The sequence below is a fragment of the Eutrigla gurnardus genome, assembly GCF_963514095.1.
Source record: "Eutrigla gurnardus genome assembly, chromosome: 12".
Lineage (NCBI taxonomy): Eukaryota > Metazoa > Chordata > Actinopteri > Perciformes > Triglidae > Eutrigla > Eutrigla gurnardus.
Genome location: NC_139926.1, coordinates 14360711 through 14381959, shown reverse-complemented (window position 1 = coordinate 14381959; position 21249 = coordinate 14360711). Strand labels below are relative to the sequence as shown.

At 42.3% G+C, this 21249-nt stretch overlaps 1 protein-coding gene across 1 annotated transcript in view; it reads right to left on the bottom strand.

The window, feature by feature from the left end:
• Positions 1-1050: 1050 nt before the first annotated feature.
• Positions 1051-21249, bottom strand: part of LOC311021471 (E3 ubiquitin-protein ligase SH3RF3-like) — a 79570-nt gene continuing 59371 nt past the window's right edge. Inside the window, exons 5-10 of the mRNA XM_084022055.1 lie at positions 20186-20301; positions 17480-17650; positions 13367-13626; positions 10789-11105; positions 5167-5540; positions 1051-5042 (exon numbers count right to left, since the gene is read on the bottom strand). Coding sequence (XP_083878181.1) covers positions 4874-5042; positions 5167-5540; positions 10789-11105; positions 13367-13626; positions 17480-17650; positions 20186-20301 — 1407 coding nt within the window. The 3' untranslated portion in view covers positions 1051-4873. The remainder of the gene's footprint in view (positions 5043-5166; positions 5541-10788; positions 11106-13366; positions 13627-17479; positions 17651-20185; positions 20302-21249) is intronic.

The window sequence follows — 21249 nt, the reverse complement described above, 5'->3', positions numbered from 1 at the left end:
AGGAGGATGGAAGATGATCACACACTTCCCTTTTACTTTAGAGGAACATTTAAGAGATGGCAGGCGCTGAACATCCTCCCTGCCCACCGCGTGGCTGTATTTGAACACAAAGGGACCGCCCTGTACTGCTCGGTAGAGGTCTTGCCTGCAGTGTCTTACCCACCGGCTCTTTTGCCCTTCACGTGACTCACAGGCACACAGACAGGTAGACAGACGTGTCTGGCGTAAAGCGGGGGGAATGCTGATCGATTCCCTGCAGGGGCCTGCAGCACCTCGCTGGCAGGTTAGGAAGAGGACGTCCCCGAGGAGAGAGAGAGAGAGTGTGTGTGTGTGTGTGTGTTTTAGCTAATCTCTGGGTGGGAAGTGGTTTCTCCCAGTTTTTTCCCCCCAGTTTTCACGCCAGAGGTGAACACTGTGCAGAAATCTGAAATAATTAAACTGTCCTTCTTGTGCTCGCCTTTAATGTAGTTTGCGATTGCGCCTTAGTGTCAAGTCTTCCCCGTGTGCACTTACACCCGAGATAACTGTCACTCCCGTACACATCACCCTCTCGTCACCTTTTGCGAGTCACTCTAAATGCAAATATAGGCTCATTGGAGAGAGGGCCTGCTGCAGGAGAGAGGACGTTGTCATTTGAAGGGAGTGGCAGCGACGCTCTGAAATGACCAATTACACACCTCCTCGTCCACGCCAAGAAAACACAAGAGACAAAGAGGCGAGAGAAACGGTCAGTCAGCCTTTTCTCCAAACATCCTTTACTGGCACGTCTGTAATGATGATCACAGCACCTGAACCTGTGTTGCCTATAAGGCTTCATAAGCGCCTAATGAGCAACACAGTCAATGCGTGTAATTATGATTAGCCCGGCATATGATATGATTCTCAGAATGGATCCTCCAAAGGGCAACTGTAAAATGTTAATGGGGTTGTACAGGTAATGTGTTTATTATGCACCAGAGTACACACGTGTGTATTGCTTCCTCTCACCGTCTGTGTTATCTATGAAGCTGCAGGCAGATGCAAAAACAAAGAAGACACTAAAAAAATCTGTTTTTAAAACAAAGGCATTTATTGCGAAAAATGCACTTGACATGAAAAAACAATCAAATCAACCACGGGTCATTGGTACAAGACGATGTATAATGATCACATGGTAGAGAGCGCTGCATGGCCAGCGCAGAGCATGACTTAAATGGCACAAAAGGCCTATAAATATTCTGCACAATATAGAATAATATATATACTTTATTTTTTTTTTCTGTTTCCTCACCGTACCGCTGTTTTGAACCCAGGTAAGTCCTGATGAGGCCAGGACCACCACCTTTTTCATAAAGTTCCTTTTTTTTATGTAAAGAGCTACATACAGAGGCCCCCTCCCCACGTACACACACACACACACACACACACACACACACACACACACACACACTCACTCACTCAAACACACAAGTATCCATAGGAACAAATATGGCCGACATCTAATTCAAGATGGCAGGGTGAGTGCTCAGGCTTCCTGGAAGGACAAATAAAAAAAAAAAAGGAAATGGATAGAAATTTGATATCAATTCCAATAATAATAAAAAAAAAATGTGCAGTGTTTTGTGTTCATGTCCAAAGGAAATTACCACTAGTGTTGATGGCTTGTTCACCGTTTTTTAAGCCGTCACCACGCGTTCACAAGAGGTATTTACAACCAGGAAGCTTGAGGCTAAAGACGAGCATACATCACGTAAACAAAACGCCAACGTGAAAACATTTGTGAAACCAGCGGTTCAAGATCTTCTATGTAAAGTGACCACTGTGTGTTTTTTATTTTATTTATTTATTCCTGATGTTTTGACTGTAAACTCTTTTCCTCCTCACAGCATCCGCCTTGTAAGAACAAAATAAGACAGGCGACATTTTTGATCTCCAACACAAATGAGGACTTGTGCTTAAGTTCGACTCAGTAGAAATTAGAGTCCTCTGTTCGGCGGGCGTACTAACAGATGAGGGAAAACCTTGCTCGGGGGTTTTGTGCAGAGCTGTTCTGGGATCTGCTGGTTTTTTTTTGTCATCGAGTCAAACAAAAGCAGAGCTGCGGGCGAAACAACCCGGCAAGCTCATTGTACAGATAAGATAGGAAGGAAGAGACGAAAGGCCGATTGATCGGTGTGTGTTGGCGTTTGTAGGCACTAGGATTGGGCTTCCAATAAATAATATCCTCTGCCGAAATTTGACATTTAGTTTTGATCCTTTTTTCGTGGCGTTTGTACTTGGCTGAACTAAAACACCCCATTGAAAGCCCCACACATCTCATAGTCTAGTACACTTGTGTGAAATAGGATTGAAAATACAGACAAAATTGGTCAAATTAAACATTAAATACTAAAGGATCAAAGCCGACGGCTTCACATACGGGATTCTAACCGGAAAAGCGATGTTTGTCAAACTAGAGAGTTTTTGGTTTCATCTGTTGCTCCAGATGCACAGGATTACCCATAATGCACCGCCAGCAGACAGACGATGATTGCAGATCATGCTGTAATCACTTTGTAAATTTCATTTCCCCCTCCATGTTTTCGTTCACGTTCCTTCACAGTTTCAGGGATCAGGGATCAGGGTCCCCCCCCACTTCATAAAACAAACTGCTTGTGCTTTTGTCTCCTCAATGACAGTCCACCTCACTTGTTCAAGGCAAACATGAAGACATAAAAAAACAGATTTCTTTTTACAATAATAAATAGCTTGCTACTCCCCTTGTTCAATTTCACTTAGACGTACTGCGCAAGAAAATAATTACATCGGCAAATATAGAAATGAAAGGATCTATTGTAACATAATCAGACCATAACTCCGGTGAGAACTTGTGGCGTTGGACTGCATTTCTGAGTCACATTTTGTGTCTGCGATATCATTTATGCGCTGTGCTTGTTTTCTGTAAGGATCTGTAGCAAAGTCTCCCATGTGTTTGTTCTGTCGTCACATTATGTGGGAACAGGAAATAACAGACGCTGCTAAACTGTTTTGACGCTGCAACAATTGACTCTGGGAAGCTTTTCATCGATGGAATGCAAAAAATAGAAAGTAGTATTTTCTAGGTAGAATTTTGTACATATTGTGATCTAATTGTGCTCAGCCAATGAGTGAGCTCACCTGTGTGCACACGGCCAGTGGTTGTTTGTGCTTCGTTCTGGCAGAGTTTTTAAAAACAGCAGGTGAGGACAACCAATTCGTATTTCACCGATTCATCGCGTCCATTTTTTTCCTCTCTGACACACAGATACACACACAGTTAGCGAGTCAAGCTTTGGGTTTCACTGTGCTTCTATGGCCGGCAACAGGGAAACAAGGTAGATGGTTGTGGCTGGATGTAAACGAGACAAGCCTGGATCCACAATCAGGACATAGAAATTCACAAAGCAGACCGACTGACCGTACTTACTAAAGCCGTACAAAAATACTTGTTAGAGGTCGACAAGATCGGAGGAAAAGTTGTCGTCAAAGGTTGGCAGTTGTGTGATGAGAATGTTGCGTCCCTGACTTCTGACTTCAGGTGATTTCCCCTCCGCTGTACATTCTTCCGTGAGCACTGAATCCACACACATTTGGTTTCACAATATTGCTGCAGTCAAATGAAAACGCTTTAACAGCCAGAAAAGGTTGAGGAAGAGGAATTACTGTGTGGTATTTCTCACCCGTGGATTGGTAACTATATTTTGTGTCGGTTAATTTTGGAATTCATACATTTCAGACTAAAAGGGCTAGCTTGAGATTGTTGTCCTACCAAAGAGGTTTGTGCCTTTTTAAAGAAAAAGGAAGGATGTAATAAGTAGCAACGGGAAAGCCCATTTGTCAAATAAATAATAACTGAGTGTATAAGATACTGAATATGAAGTTATAGTGGCAGGTTGTATTAAATATTACCAAGTGCATTCTTTTGTCTCTCACATAAAAGATCAAAAGACCACTTTGTCAATACAAATCATTTCTTTAAAGACTTTTGCTGAAACTGTTCTGTCTCTTCCTACATTCAGCCAGTTTAATGCATTGAACCCAGTTGAGGGAGTCTATAAAGGTCAAATTTAAATGAAGAAAAACGCTGTATAAATGTATGTTAGATATATTTATATAGAAATAGAAGAATTAATGACCTAGTTCCTATCTGACTTTTTGTACTGTTGTTTGGTGACGGATCACCACAATGATCCAGAACTGTAGGCTCACACACTTCTCTCATCACCTGGCGGTAAAATCTGCACTTTTCAAACGAAGAAAGCACCCGAATTCAAGTTCTGAGGTCTCAGTGGAAAGCAGAGCTAACGCTTTTTTTTGTGCTAGTGTTTGCTGGTGGATGATGTCAAGGAGGAGGAGAACTGGGAGGCAGAGTTTTGTCTTTCTGTGTTCTGTTTGAGTCTGTGTGCCTTCAGTAGTCAACGTCACGGGTCCCGGTAACAAGTCTGATGGAGCCCCTCTGATCCAACTCTGTCCCTGGGGGCGAGTGGCGGGGAAAAGCTGCCCTGCTTCCTGTGTGGCTGGTCGAAGCGCGGGCTAGCTTTGCTCTGTGTGTGTGTATGTGTGTGTGTGTGATTGGTTGGACTGATATGGGTTTCTGAAGACAATTACTATTCAGTAATTCACTAGCTTTTAATTGGATTATTTCAGTGTTCACATTGCTCTGGGAAAAAACTTCTAAAATGTTGCATGGCAGCACAGAGCATGACGCAACTTCTGCATAAACAATCATTTTGCAGTGTCTATCTGGAATCCAAAAGTGGGATTCTTGGAAACCAATGTCGGTCCACCCTTCATGTATGTAGCTGTGTGTGTGTGTGTGTGTGTGTGTTTTGCGACTCGGAAACAGGAACAGCGTTACGTTCTTTTGTCCGCTTTTTCAGAAACTCTCGACGAAGCTGCTGGGAAATAGGCCGGTCTGTCCCGTCCTCTGCAGGGTGCCTTTGTACCAGCCGTCCTCCCTCTTCTTGTGGACAAACACCACGTCCCCCTCCCGTAGCTCGATCTCCGCCTCGCTCTGGGGCGGGTAGGGCACCACCACACGGAACCTGTCACACACAGAGGCCGTTATAACACACGAAACACCGTGGGGGACATCACGAGCTGAAAGAATTTGACCACCATCGAGGCTATGAGTATTACTTCTTTCTGTGTTGGTGTGTGCGTGCCCACCTCTCTCTGGACAGGGGTTTGGGTTCAGGCCGGAGGACCATCAGAGCGTTGACAGCGCGTGTTGCCGGGGGCGACATGGGGAAGTTGGTGTCCAGGGAACCAGACTTCCTGTGCAGAGGCTCCAGCCCAATGGCGCCCGCCATCTCGCTCTCGATGGGACAGGAGCCGGCTCGCCCCTGCGACGCCATTGGACAGGAACCCGAGCGGGCGTGATGGTGATGGTGGTGAGGATGGTGGGCAGGGTTGATGGCCACGGCGCCTTGGCCAGCCAATGACGGGTCGTGGGTGGGCGGGGAGGAGGGAGGCGAGCGAGGTTTCTTCTTGGCCGCCGCCCCTGACAAGAGCTTTAATAAACCACCTGCTTTCCTCTCCTTCTGTGGATGGCCGGAGCGAAGGAAGATGAGGGAGAGAGGAGGAACAAACAAACACAGAGGCTGATGAATACAGGTTTCATAAAGCCTATCCTGGAAAATGACAAGATTGTAATGAAAATGGTGTTTGTGTAAACAATACATCCTCAGAATCTTTTCTTTCTTTGCTCGATGTAAAGAAAGCACAGAGCACAAATGCACTCCGGATACATTAATCAAAAAAACACATTCATGAAACAAACAGAAAAATATTCTCTTGTTGACTCCATTTGACACGAGGAATAAAGCTGGGGGCCGACAGTAAAGCAAGGAGAGCCTTAATATTCATATAAACAAAGTGTCAGGAATGTGTAATAAGATATAAAATGTAATTCTTATGCTGCTGTTTATGTTGGAAGAGCACACAACCCCCCCCCCCCCCCCCCCCCCCCCACAATGCAATGGGAGTCATTATTCTAATCAAACAGAGAAGCATGGTAAAGGAACACGGTGTGAATGCCTGCTCAGTCACGGTGCATGTTTTGACAGGTAGATAAGCAAAGTGGTCAACTAATGACCCTCCAAGCTGAATACATGTGAATCTACCGCCATGGTCTCAGAATAAACTATACTGATTATAAAGAAGGTATTCCTAAATGGCACCTAAAGGTAAAGTCAGGTGTTTTCATTCAGGCTTGATAACAGAAAGGCTGTAATAAAACACTCCATATTCAGTCAGACAAGTACAGCCTTGTGTCTTCTCCTGCTGGGCCTGATTTTACAATCATGACATCGTGGATCAATACCGAGCATGCCTGAGCATAATTACATTTCTTTTTTTTTTGCAGATGCAGGAAGCGAGTTTTAATACATGGGCTTCTGCATCAAAATCTAAAAAAAACAAAAAAGCACGCTGTCTATTAGATGCTGTGGTGGACAGCTGTCATGGCAACGGTATGTCGTTACAAACATGAAAGCGAAAAACAAAATTCACTTTGACCATTATTTGTCTAAAAAGTGTGATTTTATATTTAAATCCGGATACAACAGAGAAAGGAGAGAGAGGACGATCTTAAACAAGAAGTCTAAATAAATACACAGCAATAAAGAAAGCGAAGGAGAACAGAAAGAGAGCTAGTGACCTGTTGACCAAATCAGCCTCCTACTAAATTCATTAATGAACAAGAGAAAAACAAATTAAACCCACTGCTTCAAGGAAAGAGCTACATGGCAGCCGCTTCAGGCAAACGTGTAATTTGTGATATTGGGCTATAAAAATAAAATTGACTTGGGATACGAGATATTAAGGATTTATAGCTGATATTTGTAACTCACTGACATCGAAACTACAGACTGTGAATAATGTTTCTCAGCAGCGGTATGGAAAGCAGCCACAACTAAAGCCACAACATGCTTTTTCACACATATTCTGGCTTTCCTGAGCTCCCAGCTTCCTCCACCCGAAGGTGTAAACTGCTTTCTTTGTGTGAATCACAGTTGCTCACATCGCAAGTGTAAACCTTGTGACCTTGATCATTAATAGTGAACGACTTTTCTCTGTTGTCTTCACATCTTTTTTTAAGAAATTTAATCACATCACAAGGACACATCTTCAATATATTAAAATTTTTAGACAAATCATTTTTTTATCACTTATTTTTCAGCCCAGCTGTCACATGAAATTTGCACGCCTTTCCAGATGGCTCAATAATCCAGTCAACTACTGAACCAGGCTTAAAGCAAACCTGCCCGTTCTCCTGCTGTAAAAGTTGTCAGAAAACATGGAGGCGATCAAAGAGATAATCTCTCAGAGAAAAAGCCAGACCTCAGGAAAACGGAAAACACAACGCTGCAGGAAAGTTTTCTGCAAGAAACGAACCAGTAAAACTACTTTGATTTAGAGCTGATACTAACTTTTTTCTTCATCAATCAATTTATTGTGAAAAATTGTGAAAAAGAGCGATCATCAACTCTGAAAACTCAAGTTTAAATAGCAAAATAGCTCGCTATGTCTGATTAACAGTCCACAAGGTTAAAAATATTACATTTGCAATGCTATAAGAGAGTATAGCAGCATATTGGGGCAGCACATATTTAGTATTTGTAGTATTATTCCTTTACAAATGACAATTACTATAAAAAATGTAAAAGGTCCAGTCAAGAATCTCACAGTTCAGGCAATTACTGTGCAATTAGAAAGGTCTTGGCAGCAACATCTAATCTATAAAAAAATTGGTAAAATATTAAAACCCAAAGAGCAGTTCACTAAATGGACTTAATATCAAAACAAAACAACCAAACTCACACTGATAAAATACACTGTTTCCAAAAAAAAAAAAAAAAAAAACCTGCTGCAATAGCAAATTAGATAATTAAAACGGTAAACAATAACAATTCATAGTCCTAATGAACAGTATAGAGATAGGACAGCACAGAAAAAAAGAGCTTACAAAGCAAGAAGGCTGTATAAACACTTTGACTCACACAACAAACAGCATTATTTGCTCTTGCACTCCAAATACTGGAGCTTTCCAGAAATGCATTTACCTGAATACCAAGACACGGTTATTTCTCACAGGATTAAGGATGTGTGTTTAAAATATAAATTACTTTTACATAAATCTCATGACGCTCGCTGTCTGGAGTGCACATGTAAAATGTTCCACCGCTTCGGCAACATAGATTTCCTTCCTGTCATGCTAAATAAAGCTTGTTTGAATATTAATTTGGCGGAGGGAGGAGAAGACGGAGAGGAAAAGAAAGATGAAAAGAATGGCAGAAAATGGTGAGATACAGAGGGAGAAATGAATGGAGGTGGAGGGGCTCGGAGAGGGAAAGAGGTAGGGAGGACATAAAGAAGGGGGGAGGAAAGAGAACAGAGGGATGGAGAAAGAGAGAGGAGGCGGGACTGAAAGCAGCAGGAAAAAAGTGAATAATTACTCCCTCTCCCCTTTCATCTGTAGGTTTGAAGTCTTAATCTGCCTCCTGTGAGTCAAACTGCTGCTGTGGTTCCAAAACGGACCACCAGATGTCAGCATACAGTCACATTTTAATGCCTCATATTTGAAATCTAATTTAGCACTGAAAGAGTGCCTTGCCCTGCAGCACCCTGGCAGGATGCTGAAACTGAACTCAGCCTTTAGTGTTTGCTCTCTTCCTCTGTACGATTTCCATGCTGATGTTGAGTTCAGTGATAAAGGCAGATTTGGAGTTGAAAGGTTGAAAGGAATGATGCCAGTTGCTATGCATCCCATCCTGCCCCCAACACTCTTTAAATTGGGTTAATCATGTGACATAAAAAATGGAACTCCATATAATTATTATTATCGTAGCTCAGGGCTGTAGTACTTTAAACATGGTGTCCCAAGACATTTTTGAGAGTTTTTTCGGAGCTTGTGAAATCCTGCAGGCTCTTCTGACGGCCCTCTAGTTGGCAGCTGCCCTGCATGTTGCAGACTTCTGGGAAGCTTTTCTACAAGCACATCTCAGTGTCCGACGCGATACCAGTCTGCAGTGCTGGCTGCGCTCTAGACAGTGTGACAGTGTGTCGAACAGAGCTTATCCTAACGTTGGCTGCCAGACGATTATCATAGCCGCTTCATCATTTCCTCCGTAACAAAGAGTGGCTCTGTGGGGGCTCGTCACCACCCCGACTTCAAATCTGATGCTCCTGCGCTGCCAAGCTCAAAGCAACAAAAGGTAAGTGCTGTGAACGAGGGTTAGGCTGGATATTTTTTTTATGAGGGATGTGATATAACATTTTGGGACTGAGAATGACAACAGTTGGTTATTATACTCAGCATCTTTGATCTATTAAGCTACCATGCGTATAAAGAATCCAGTTTTTCCTCCAGAATCTTGATCATATCAGGGCGTAAAAGGTTCAGCGTTTAGATGATAATTAGATGCTACAGCTACAACCAAACCCATATTGAGAGTTTATTTGGCGTAGAGTAGCAGCTCATTTGAGGGGGGGGGGGGGGGGGGGGGGGGGGGGGTCACATTTGGTAGTTTTGATAAGACGTGAGCATTCTTTAATATCATAATGAACGAGAGCACTTCAACTACCAACTTTGAGGCGATATATTCCCTGTATGAGTAATCCACCTGAATCTGGATCGAGCCATCTTCGAGTGTGACGATGTAAACAAGGCCGCTGCCTGCTGTTCCATAGTCAATGAGCTGTTTGTCAGCGAGCCATAGATTAGCTGTCCCAGACAGTGGAGCCAACAGTGAAACAAATGGAGCTGAGACAGATGCGAGCTTTCAGTGCCATCCTTCACTGTCAGAGCGGCCCGATTTAACATCTACAGCTTTGCCACCGCAGATTTCACAACATGTAGGATGGCATTCCGCATTTGTGCCCGATGTCTGGGTGAATGACACTTACTGAGGTAGGAGAGGACACACACACAACAGATTTCACACACACAAAGGCGAGTTTAGTTTGCATAGAAAATAACACCTATCATCGTCTTATGTGGTGGTGTTTGGGTTTTGGAGCGTTAATCACTCAAAATAAGACCTAAAGTAGACAACTTTACACATCAATTAATCAAGAAAATGATAACGCTGATGAAAATAATCGTTAGCTGCAGCCCTAGTCAGAAGGATGAGCTCTTATTTAATTGAAATTAAACATGAATTAAAACATGCAGAACCAAATCAGGATGATAAAGAGTTGTGATTTTCATTTTGGGGAACCTTTTTTCCCATAACTTTGGCTTCTCTTGGGCGTCAACTTGGGCTAATTGCTTCTAAGGATGCTGGAAAATAAGTGTGAATTTACTCCATCTAGCTCTTGATTATGCATGTGGTGAAACTTATACTTTAAAAGTTGCATTGTATAAGCAAAACATCTCATTTCTCTATTAGAGAAAAGTGCTTGTTGCTCTCATTTCTGAAAAAAAACGTTTGTATGCAAATTAGTTAATTGAGGCAATTGTTGGTGGAGACGTCAGTACTTATTTCCACAGAGCATTTTTCACAGTATGACTGCTGAACATTGGTGCAAAATGGCATATCTCTGTATTTCATAAGCCAGAGAGAGACCAAAGAGATGGAGCAGCGGCTGGGAGTAAGGTGGAAGCTACGGCGGAAAATCCTAAGATTTTGAAATGTTTTTGGAATGGACGCAGCGAGCACACCAGCATGGATAAATTCATAAACATTCCTCTAATGTCAGAGGGGGGAAGACAACAGTTCCTCACTCCAGCTTTATAACAAGCCAATAATAACTCACTCCTGTAGCTGTTGTGAGGATTAGGCTCACCTTCTCTGGTTTGGCTGCGAGGGTGGGGGCGTGGGAGGGGCCCGGCGATGGGGGTTGTAGCGGACTGGCTGGGTCCCCGTTGAGGAGCACCGCTGACACGTTAGGAGGTGTGAGGCAGGAGAGAGGGGAGGAGAGGGGGAGGAGGGGCCTAGATGCAGGAGAAGAGAGGGGCGAAGGCCCTAGGCTTGGTCCTGGAGACACCATGGAGAGAGGGCGACTTGATTGGCCGGAGCAGCGGGACGGAGAGGAACACTGAGGACGCAGGGGAGAAAGGGCCACCGTGGGGCGCTCTGGACTTCCAGCAGGAGGACTGTGGACTACAACAGACAAAATACACAACAATACAGTTATTATAATTGTGATAACTTAATGAGTGGACAGGAGGATTTTATCTAAAAGATGTCTAAAAAGATATACTGGGTAATGCAAAATGCAGTGACTTGACTTGTTCTGCTTAAGGAATATGCAAAATATATAATAATAATAAAAATGACAATCAAAGCTTAACTCGAGGCCCTAATACTGAACGAGCTTGTAGAAATAAATACTGAGGCTGAGATGTCCAGAGTTTTGGAGCAATGTTCACAGCCTTTAATTTGTATGAGGTCATCTGGCGCTCATGAGGATAAAATTACACATAAATACACACCCACATAAGCATAGAAGCATGCACATGCACTCATACACACACACACATGCACACTCACACCTGCGCCTGTACAAGGTCTAGATCATATCAGCTTTGTTCTCCCCTCAGACTCTATTCTCCAGAACCCCCTTTCTCTCTTTGTGGTTGCATGTTTTCTTTCTCCCTCTGAGAAAAACATGGTGACCATTTCTTTTGGGAGGCTGAGTACACACTGTGAGAACACTACCGAGAAAAAAAACACACACACACACACACACAGCTGAATGACATCACTGTGCTTTTTGTTTTATGGAGGCGTAATGACAGAGCTCCATGCGTCTCCGTCCACCTCTCTCCCTCTTTCGCTCTCACACACTCACACACACACACACATCTGGTCTCCATTACAAAATAAAGTATGTGCATAGTTCTGGCGTTTAGTGGTTTTATCACATGACCAGCGTGCCTCTCTATGGAGATCGCCTGAGTACTGCAGTGTGGAAGAGCAGGTGGCGAGCAACCCCGAGTGCGTTTGAACGTGCGTTGGTGAGTGTGTGCGTGGCAGCAAACAGCACCGCTACGTGTTCGGAGCTCTTGTGTTGGGCGCAGTATGTGCACCGTTTGGAGTTTGTGTCATTATGCTGCAATTATGCTAAATTATTCTACTGTGAGTTACAGTATGTTCTTGTATTCTGCAATAATGGCTTATGTTCAGTGATGATTCAGTGGTCTCCTATCGTGCAGGGGAAAGTAAGAGTGCGGATGGGTGCATAACGTTTGCTTCACAGCAGGCATACACCTGCCTCTGCGTTCCTTGTGTGTGTTTTATTTTCCCAGACTAAAGACATGCAGGTTAGGACCATCCTGGGGGCCTACACGAGTTTAAGACGCTGACAATATAATTGCAATGCCCCCAGTTTGGATTGCACGTCACCCCTCATCTCTCTTCCCTCATTTCCTATCACCTCAATACGGTCTCCCCTATCTTACCGAACCCCGAGGCAAAAGTGCCTGAAATAAATGCATCATACGTTAAGGTGGATTGCAGACTAACCATGTCCTGTAGGTGTGCCTGTCTGTTTAAGCCCTGTGATAGTTGTAGAGGAATAAAGTGAGATGATTCGGATTCAAAAGAGATACGGTGTATATGACTGCATCAATATAGAGATACAATATATTGATATGCAACATGCATACGCTTTATAGCCAAACATATGCGCCCACATACTCTGTTGTTCAAATGTCCACACAATGTTGGCCATGTGCTGTTTTTGAATGCCACTAATGTGATCTAATCCTATACTCATTGATGAGGGTGTACACTGATCATTATTCTAATATTCTGTTATCAGAGACTGATTGCAAGGTCCCACGATGATGGGCACTCTGCTCGTAAGTCTGCAGGCTGGCATCATGCCGGTCTTATCACACAGCGTGATATTGCAGAGCGTGTCATGAGACAGACGTATCACGATGGAAGCAAATACATTCTTTTCACTTGCTTTAACATTTTTTTCCGGAAGGATGCAACAAGATTCACATCCTCTTTCACCTGATGTCACACCGGGGGGCTTTAATGTGGCGGCTTCTGTTGCAGAATAGCAGGATTTCCAACTTGTGATTTACAAAGTTGTAAATTATTTGTAGTTTGAGTGCCACCTTGGACAAGAAGATAATAAATCATTTATTGACTATGGTGCGGCTGTGACATTATGCCCATGAAAATCAGTATGTATATATATTATATGTATACATATATATATATTTGTGATCTGGGTCGATCAATAAACTGTTAAAGCAGGAACAAAACTGGAAACAGATCCTCCTGAATGTTTAATGAATCCTGTGCTTAATGTTAAAAACCCATTATGTGTATTTCTAACATTGTGTGTGTGTGTGTGTGTGTGTGTGTGTGTGTGTGTGTGTGTGTGTGTGTGTGTTTCTGCTTACCCAGCTGCATTGAGGTGCGTGCCTGGTTAACTGTATGCTGACTGGAGCGAAGGCAGTTCTTCAGCTGGGCGGCAGCAGTTTGTGGAGAGGAGGCGGGACTGGCGTTGTTCACAGAGTTTACCAGTGGGGTGGAGGGACGAGATGAAGAGGGCCCCGGGGACCCTGGGGACGAAGGGTCGCAGATTTTACTACACCCACTCCCTCCACCAACTGGATTGGACAAAGACGAGCTCCGAGAAGAACCGACTCCAAATGGAGCCCTGCAGAGGAGAGAGGGGTGAGGGATATTGGCTTGTCATTGAATGTTGAACTTTTGACATTTTTTTACTTTTTTTTTTTTTGCTTACTTCAGTGCAAGATAAACCAATAGCATGTGGTTTAGAAACACCAATTCATGTTTTGTTTTTTTAAGTCACGCTATCAGTGTGGCTCCCGATGGGTGTGTCTGTCTATCCACCACTTCTATATGTCAACAAATATTGGATGGTTTGCCATGAAATTCGGTGCAGTCAACGTATGTGTCCATCAGAGTGAATTGTAATACCTTTGTTAAATCCCTGACATAACATCTAGCGCCATCATCAGTCCAAATTTTGAATTCCTGTGCAAATAAATACTTGCAACAACTCGTCAGCCTCTGCTGCACTTTGTGTTTAGCGCTAATTAGCAAATGTTAGCACGCCAACAAGCTAAATTATGCTTGGTAATGTCATGGTTCAAGAGGTTGCTGTACAGATAAGGCTGAACTGCCATGTGTGAATTCAACTGGAGATAAAACCCAATTTGAATTCACATATCTGAGTTCGGCCTCATCTCTACAGCAACGTCTTGAACCACGACAACAATATAGTGCTGCAGGCAAGACGTATTTTTGGGGAGCAACCGCGGAAGTTAGTATCGCACTGGTTCCCTCGATAAAAACCCAATGGGATTTTTCCATTGGGTTTTGGACCAGAAGATAATCTTTGTGGCAAAGACAAGGTAATGTTACACATTTAGTTCAGAAAGTCAGTCTTCACAAATGAATGCAACTGAGGATTTTTGATGTGTGAATGCCATTGTCAGAAGTAATAAGCTAGCTGTGGTGTTAGCATGCAGATGTTAGCATTTAGCTCAAAGAAAACGCTGTGCCCGAACACAGCTTCACATAGCATAGCTGTAGATTCTTCGTCTTGTTTTGTACAAATTGTTAATAGCCATAATTGCATCCATAAAAGCAGAGCAGGAGGTGCAAACAGCACCATTAACCTCCCGTCAAAGTGAGTGATTTCAGTGCTGTTATCTGGTGGATCAGCACGACTTAATGTCCTACTGTAACATATATGGAGCTGCAGGCTGCTCAAGTTTCTGTCTGCAGAGTGCTGAATGGCAGAACAGTGAGCTGAACATTATTGACTTGATGGTATTCACACTTTTATGGCTGCCCATCGACTTCCTGTCATACACATACAGAGTTATGGCTTTCTGTTTGTGTGTGTAATGCATGCATGTGTGCACCAATAGGAACAGTGAAGTTATTCACTGATTCTGTGATTATTTCAGTATTTTTTTCACCTTGTGAGTCTCTGTGTGAGAAAATGTGGTCCTTGAGACACCGTTTATACAATATGTCTGTGGACAGATTTTGTCAACACAAAACGGTGCTGCCACTAAACTTTACAGTGTGTAGTTGAGCTCAAAATGAAGGCCGGGTTTGAAGACGGTCCGAACAAAGTAATGGATGTAGGAGGGGAGGGGGTCCCTGACCCGATTTTGGCAATTAAACTCGTGGCTGCTCATGTACCAGTTGCAGTTTTATCAGCAACTTTTAAGACTTCAAACTATATTTCTAAGCAGAGACAACCATCCTTAAGTCATAAACAGTGCGTGGAAGTGGAGGGGAAAACCTCAACATGGCAACATTCCATTATGACACATTCAAAATCTCAAATTAATCCAGGATGACTATAATCCAAACAAATTCATGAATTGTAATGTGGAATTTGAATACATCATATATGTGTATACACACGTATCAATTTTGATAATACATTTGGCGACAAATAAGTCAACATTCAAGAACTTATTTTTCTCATAAGTCAACATTTTTAAAAGAATGACATGCCTATGGCAGCCTGTATTGTTCAAAATCTACAATGCACACACGTGTGTCTATGTGTGGGCATTTTTGGCAGCCTCTCATTATCATATTGAAAAATGCCTGAGCTGCACTGCAGACAAAGGAGGGGCGAGAGGTAAGGAGGGAGACGGAGAGAGTATGCTTGCGTAAAAATAACAAATTGCCTCTCATTTGATTACTCGCCTGTCCCCCCCCGCTCTCTGATTGCATAACGGCAGAATGTGAAGCCGCCATTTATATCCAATGAAGAGGGACACCTGCTGTTTTTGCTGCCGTTTAATCTCTTTTCATCATTTTCTCGTTCCCCGCCTCACTCTTTTGCTTTATCTTCCATTTCTTTCTCTTCCTAGTTTCTCTTTCTCCACACCACTCAGCCTCTCACACTTTCCCTCCGCTTAACTGTTCCGTTCATCCTACAGTACAATATCTTTCTTTTCATCTTCTCATTATCTTTCTCTCCCTCATTTCCTATTTTCTTTCTATTTCTATTATTCTAATTCTCCCTTGACTGCACCGTGGAGCAGAATACAGATTAGATGAAAAGCCACTGAAAATGTTTTCAGGCATACAGGAATAATACGGGTGATTTAATTGCCAAATATGATTCCAGCACACTCATTTTTCACTTTTATTTGGTTTTAACAGCTATGTGTGTATAGGATGCCAAAAGTAACGATGATGATAATTGCTATGATGATGATAATGATAACATTAGAAAGATAGAGCTGGTATCAACTGACTGCTGTTTTTTTAATGTATTTAAATCAATTAATATCCTTAATCTAATTTGAACAGTGAAATAAGTGAAGAGTGTTCACGGTAGTTTTCAGTCCCTTCCTGGTAAATACTTAGAATATGCTTTCACTGCTGTGACCAAATCAGTTTGGTATTTTTGGTGTCATGAGGTGATATCAAAATAATGACTGTGTGCAGTGTGAGGCACCACCTAATATAATTGGCACTGGATATCTTTAAAAGGGGAGTTGAAGAAGTAGCTCTTTAAGCATGACTAGTGCAAGAAGGTGATGTTTATCAACCCAAAAATGTTTTACTGGACAAAGGGCAAAAATGAAACCTGGGAATTCTAAATTGAATCACAGAGAAAAAACAACAAATGAAAAAACTGCAGCCTCAGAGACAGACTGCTAACTCTTCTCTCCCCCTTAGTCTTAAGAATGGCATCGCCGTTTTGCCTCTTCAGCCTCACCTCTCTGGAACATACCACCTGCCCAGGTATTTGCAGGGTGAGCTAAACGGAGCAGGCATCCCCAATGACACTGAATAATTAACATGGAATGTATTCAAGATCTTTAAGCAACTGCTGACATCTCAATATATGCAAATGAAAGAACACCCAAAATACTGAAGGGTGTCATTTTCTGCAGCACTATCTTACCTATCTTCCTACATCTTAACAGCACCCAGTGATTGCCTGCTGAGAGGACATCATGAGACAAACCTGTTCCCACTCCCCTTGATTGAGCTGCTAAGTAGAGGATCCGTCACAACATACCAGGCAACCACATAGAAATCCCATGATTCCATACACTAAACAAGCTGTGATCTATTCAGTCCAATAGATAAGGTATCAAATAAACCAAAACACTGGACTGAAATAAACAATTAAGCAAACACAAAATATGGTTACTGTTGGGGCACAGGGCCTAGTGAAGAGTAAGAAGCCCACTTTTTCACATGACTCCACCAACTCAAGACCCGGTTATATGAGGCAGTGTGAGTACATGGAAACACAAGAGCAATAACGTGCCACAACAAGAAGCAAAATTGCACTGCAACCTGATCCGTATGCTTGTTTAGTTGGAGGCAGGAAATTACCACGAAAAACCACAATGGGAATTACAATGACTACCACTGCCTTTGTGCGAGGACAAAATTAGGGTCTTAGTCGGGTTGTAGTACACTACTGGGTTCATGACCAAACCAAATTAACAGAATAATAAGTGGAGAAAAGGTCATATCACTATATCACTGACCTGGACACAGGGGTGACGTAGTTTCCCGGGAAGACACCGGAGGCAGCAGTTCTCAGTGAGGTGCCTTTGAACCACCCGTCTTGACACTTCTCTGTCACCCGATACATTTCCCCTTTCCTAAGTTCAAGCTCATCAGCCTTCTGGGGCTTGTAGGCGTATAAAGCCAGATATCTGTGGAACAAAGGCAACAGACAAAATGTAAAAGTGAGTCAAATTATGCATCATTGTAAGACAGCTGGAAATCTCGAGAAACTGCTCACCCAATACCAATTATCTCCCATGTGGATTGCAATATGTATTATGCAACGTAAAAGCAAAGCCACATAAATGCAAATAACCTGAATTACAGCAAATCAATGTTTTAAAAAACAAGTAGAAAGTTCTGTCAGTGTGTTACGAACACCAAATATCAACGCTTGAATCAGCGGGCACTCTGATTCACAGCCCCTCTCGTATCATGAAAATGAATGGAAATATTAATGACACTTTGCTTTTTTAGTTTTCAGCACTCCTCAGTTATCACCTTATGTCTACATCTCATTTTTAGTTGTTTAACTGAGACAGTGCAGAGAACCAAAGCATACGAGCCTGCAATCTATTTATGCACCACCATCTCCTTTATGAAACCAAACTATATTTTGCTATTTTTCATCTCAAAGAGAGGAACTGTGGAGGTTGGTCCTCCCACTATATACCATCAATTTCCCCAGAGTGGGAGAGCGGCTGTAAATATTCGTCCTTGTCTTCACATATCGGCAATAGTTCTCCTTCAAGATCTAAAATTAATTAAACTCAAACAGCAACAACTAACTGTCATTTTGGCTTTAGTGAGTTAAGACTAAGAAAAGCATATTTAATATATAAAAGTAGACCAATAAACCATTATACTGTCAACCATTTCAGCAACAACTAAACTGAATTCACTTATGCACAGTGAGTTTGATTGCTGATAGCAATTAAAACGATGTTTCTCAGGCAACAATAGTCAACATTGCATTTTTATGCATTTCTTTAACAGGTCAGTTATTTTAGAATACATTCTCTATTTCAGTAATGCCCTGGTATTTATGAACAATAATGATATCCTTGGGGATATTATAGTATGGAAATCCTTAAATATGTTACTTTAAATGTTTATTCAGATCTCAAATGATTAATTTCCCCCAAAAATTCATGAGCATGTTAACCACAATCAAATGCCTTTTGGGACAAACTATATTTCAGCTGTGAAATATAAACTACTTGGAACTATTAAAAAAAAGGGATCAGAATCAGATAGGCTGGCTGGCTCAATCAGAAATATATGACTAATGTAGCCTGGGAGAATTCAATTGTTCAAGTAATTTCTCTAATGTGACCATCACAGTCTGACTGATTAATTGGTCCCTCCCCCAAATGATATGCTATCCTGTGAATAGGTAATCAATATGTCTTTCTTTACTTGCCTAGGTAAGCTGATAAATGCAGTACTTACTTAGCATAAGACGATGGTATTGCAGCTACTAACATATAAATACGTTTGTGGTTCCTGTCACTGGAAGACATTCGTACGTAGTGTCAGACTCCACCAGAAGACGATAAGACCACAGAGTAAACAAGCCTTAAATGCGCTGCCTCCCCGTTGCCATGGTAACAGATGTGGGGACCTCCTGTCTCCCCCATGGCAACAGGAATAGTTGCCAGGTCAAGATGGAAACGTCCGACCTCATCAGTAGAACAAACCTACTCCAGACGTGTATGTGTGTGTGTGTGCGTGCGTTTACCAACTTGAAAAGTGATATTATTAAAGCTGACAATGTTCGATACTCGTGAGGTCCCTCCCCAGCCCCTTACATAAACCCTTAAAACTAATTCTAACCTTGGACGACATGATTACTGACCAAATGTCCTCATTTTCCAAAAATATCCAAAAATGCCCTCTCAAGGTCTAAAAGTCCAATCGGACCTATACAAGGGCACAAACACATACTCACCTTGAAGATACGCATATCTTTCTGGCAGTTACCTGGTAGATTAATTACGAGGTAATTTATAGAACAGTCTTGCTCAGCGTTGGCGCATCACCAGCCATCTGGATGGGACTAGTGAGGTTACATTTCCACGGGAATTTAATTGTGCTTGTGCGCGTGTGTCAGGTGGCTTTTCCACTCTTAATCCGTTCAAGAAATGATCAACATGTGAATAAATGGAAGTCGACAGCAATGCTTCCAACTGTGGTTTATTTAAGCCGTCTTTGTTTACCTTGAGTACTCATACTGAGTCATATTACCCATCTATTATCTGTATGTAGTGTCTGTACGTGTCCCTCATCTCTCGCTCTCTCTCCCTTGAATAAAATAGTAATAACAGTACACAGGACATAATGCAAAGTGAAAGTGATGACTGTGCTGCTGAAAGCCTTGTTATGTACCGTAAGCATCACCCATGAATGGTGTGCGACTGTATTTTTCCTTCCTGAGGGGGATTTGAGCCTTGACCAGTGGAGGAGTAAATGTGGTTGCAGAGGTGGTGGAACATGGCCAACAATTCTGGGCACAAAAGAGGAAATATTTTTAACGCTGCCAGGAGGCGGGTTCTGAAACCATGCTTGGATCTCAGGCACATATCCACTCTGATGGAAAACAGAACGGGCAGATGGAAGGAAGGCGGGACTAAAACAACGCGATCACAGGTGGGTGAGCTGACAGCACCCTGATGTGTACTCACATATTGAGTGGCAGCTGCACCTTGGCATGGGCCAGCAGCTCAGAGGTTATAGATGCCACTTTGGGGGGCACCAGAACCCCTGCCGAGGAGGGAGAAGGACCCGGGTGAGATGCATCCTACAGACACAGAGAGACAAACACATACAGATGGAGTAGAATCCATTTCAAATAAAACATTATACGTGCCAACAGCTATTCCAGCTTTTCAGTATGTGTCCTGGATAGTATTCAAAAGATATTTAACCCAGGTGTGAATGCAACCAGAGGCAATAAAAGTTAAAGCAACGTGTCTTCAGCCTCAGCTTTCACAGCAGGAATGGAGTGAGTCATATGGAAATGTCAGAGCAGTGATTGAGGAATATGTTCATAAATTCTCTTTTACCCAGAGTTCACTAGGTAACTCTGGGTTGCAAAATGTACTTCCAACTGCATATACTGTATATTTGGAGCCAGACCAAGGAATATGCTGGGTTGATATATTGGCTCATAGTAGTTTATTGCAGATACTGTTTATCAGTATTTATATGTATGCTGGAAGTTAACAAGAAAAGGCATGTTTGAGGCTGCTTTGAAACAGTGACATCACTCAAATCGTTATACTATCTTTTTAAAGTTTTTTTAAGACCAATCGTGATCTGCGAATAAATTGCACGTCTCTTTGAAAATTCAAACCCATCTACCCACACTGAAATCCACAACAATGGGAATCTTTTGTGTTTTCCAAGGCTGCCTCTTTTCCCACAGCTGGAATGATTTCTGCAAATTGTGGAAGCAGATAAAAACAAACATCATGGATATTTATTGATTGCTCCATTGGTCTCTCAAAATAGTGTTCTCTTTGACAATCAAAATAAAAATCTGAGGAAGTATACGAGTTGAACGTGCATGTGACTGTGAGGAAAGGAAAGGTATATTATACAACCTGACCTAATAGGTTGAGCAATAGAGTTACATCAAAACTCATTTAGTCTTAAGTCTCTGGTCATGAATGATGAAAACCAGTGCAGCTCAGCATTTACACTCATCACAATAACTTGCTTCTTTAGCGCCACCCAAAGGAAATGT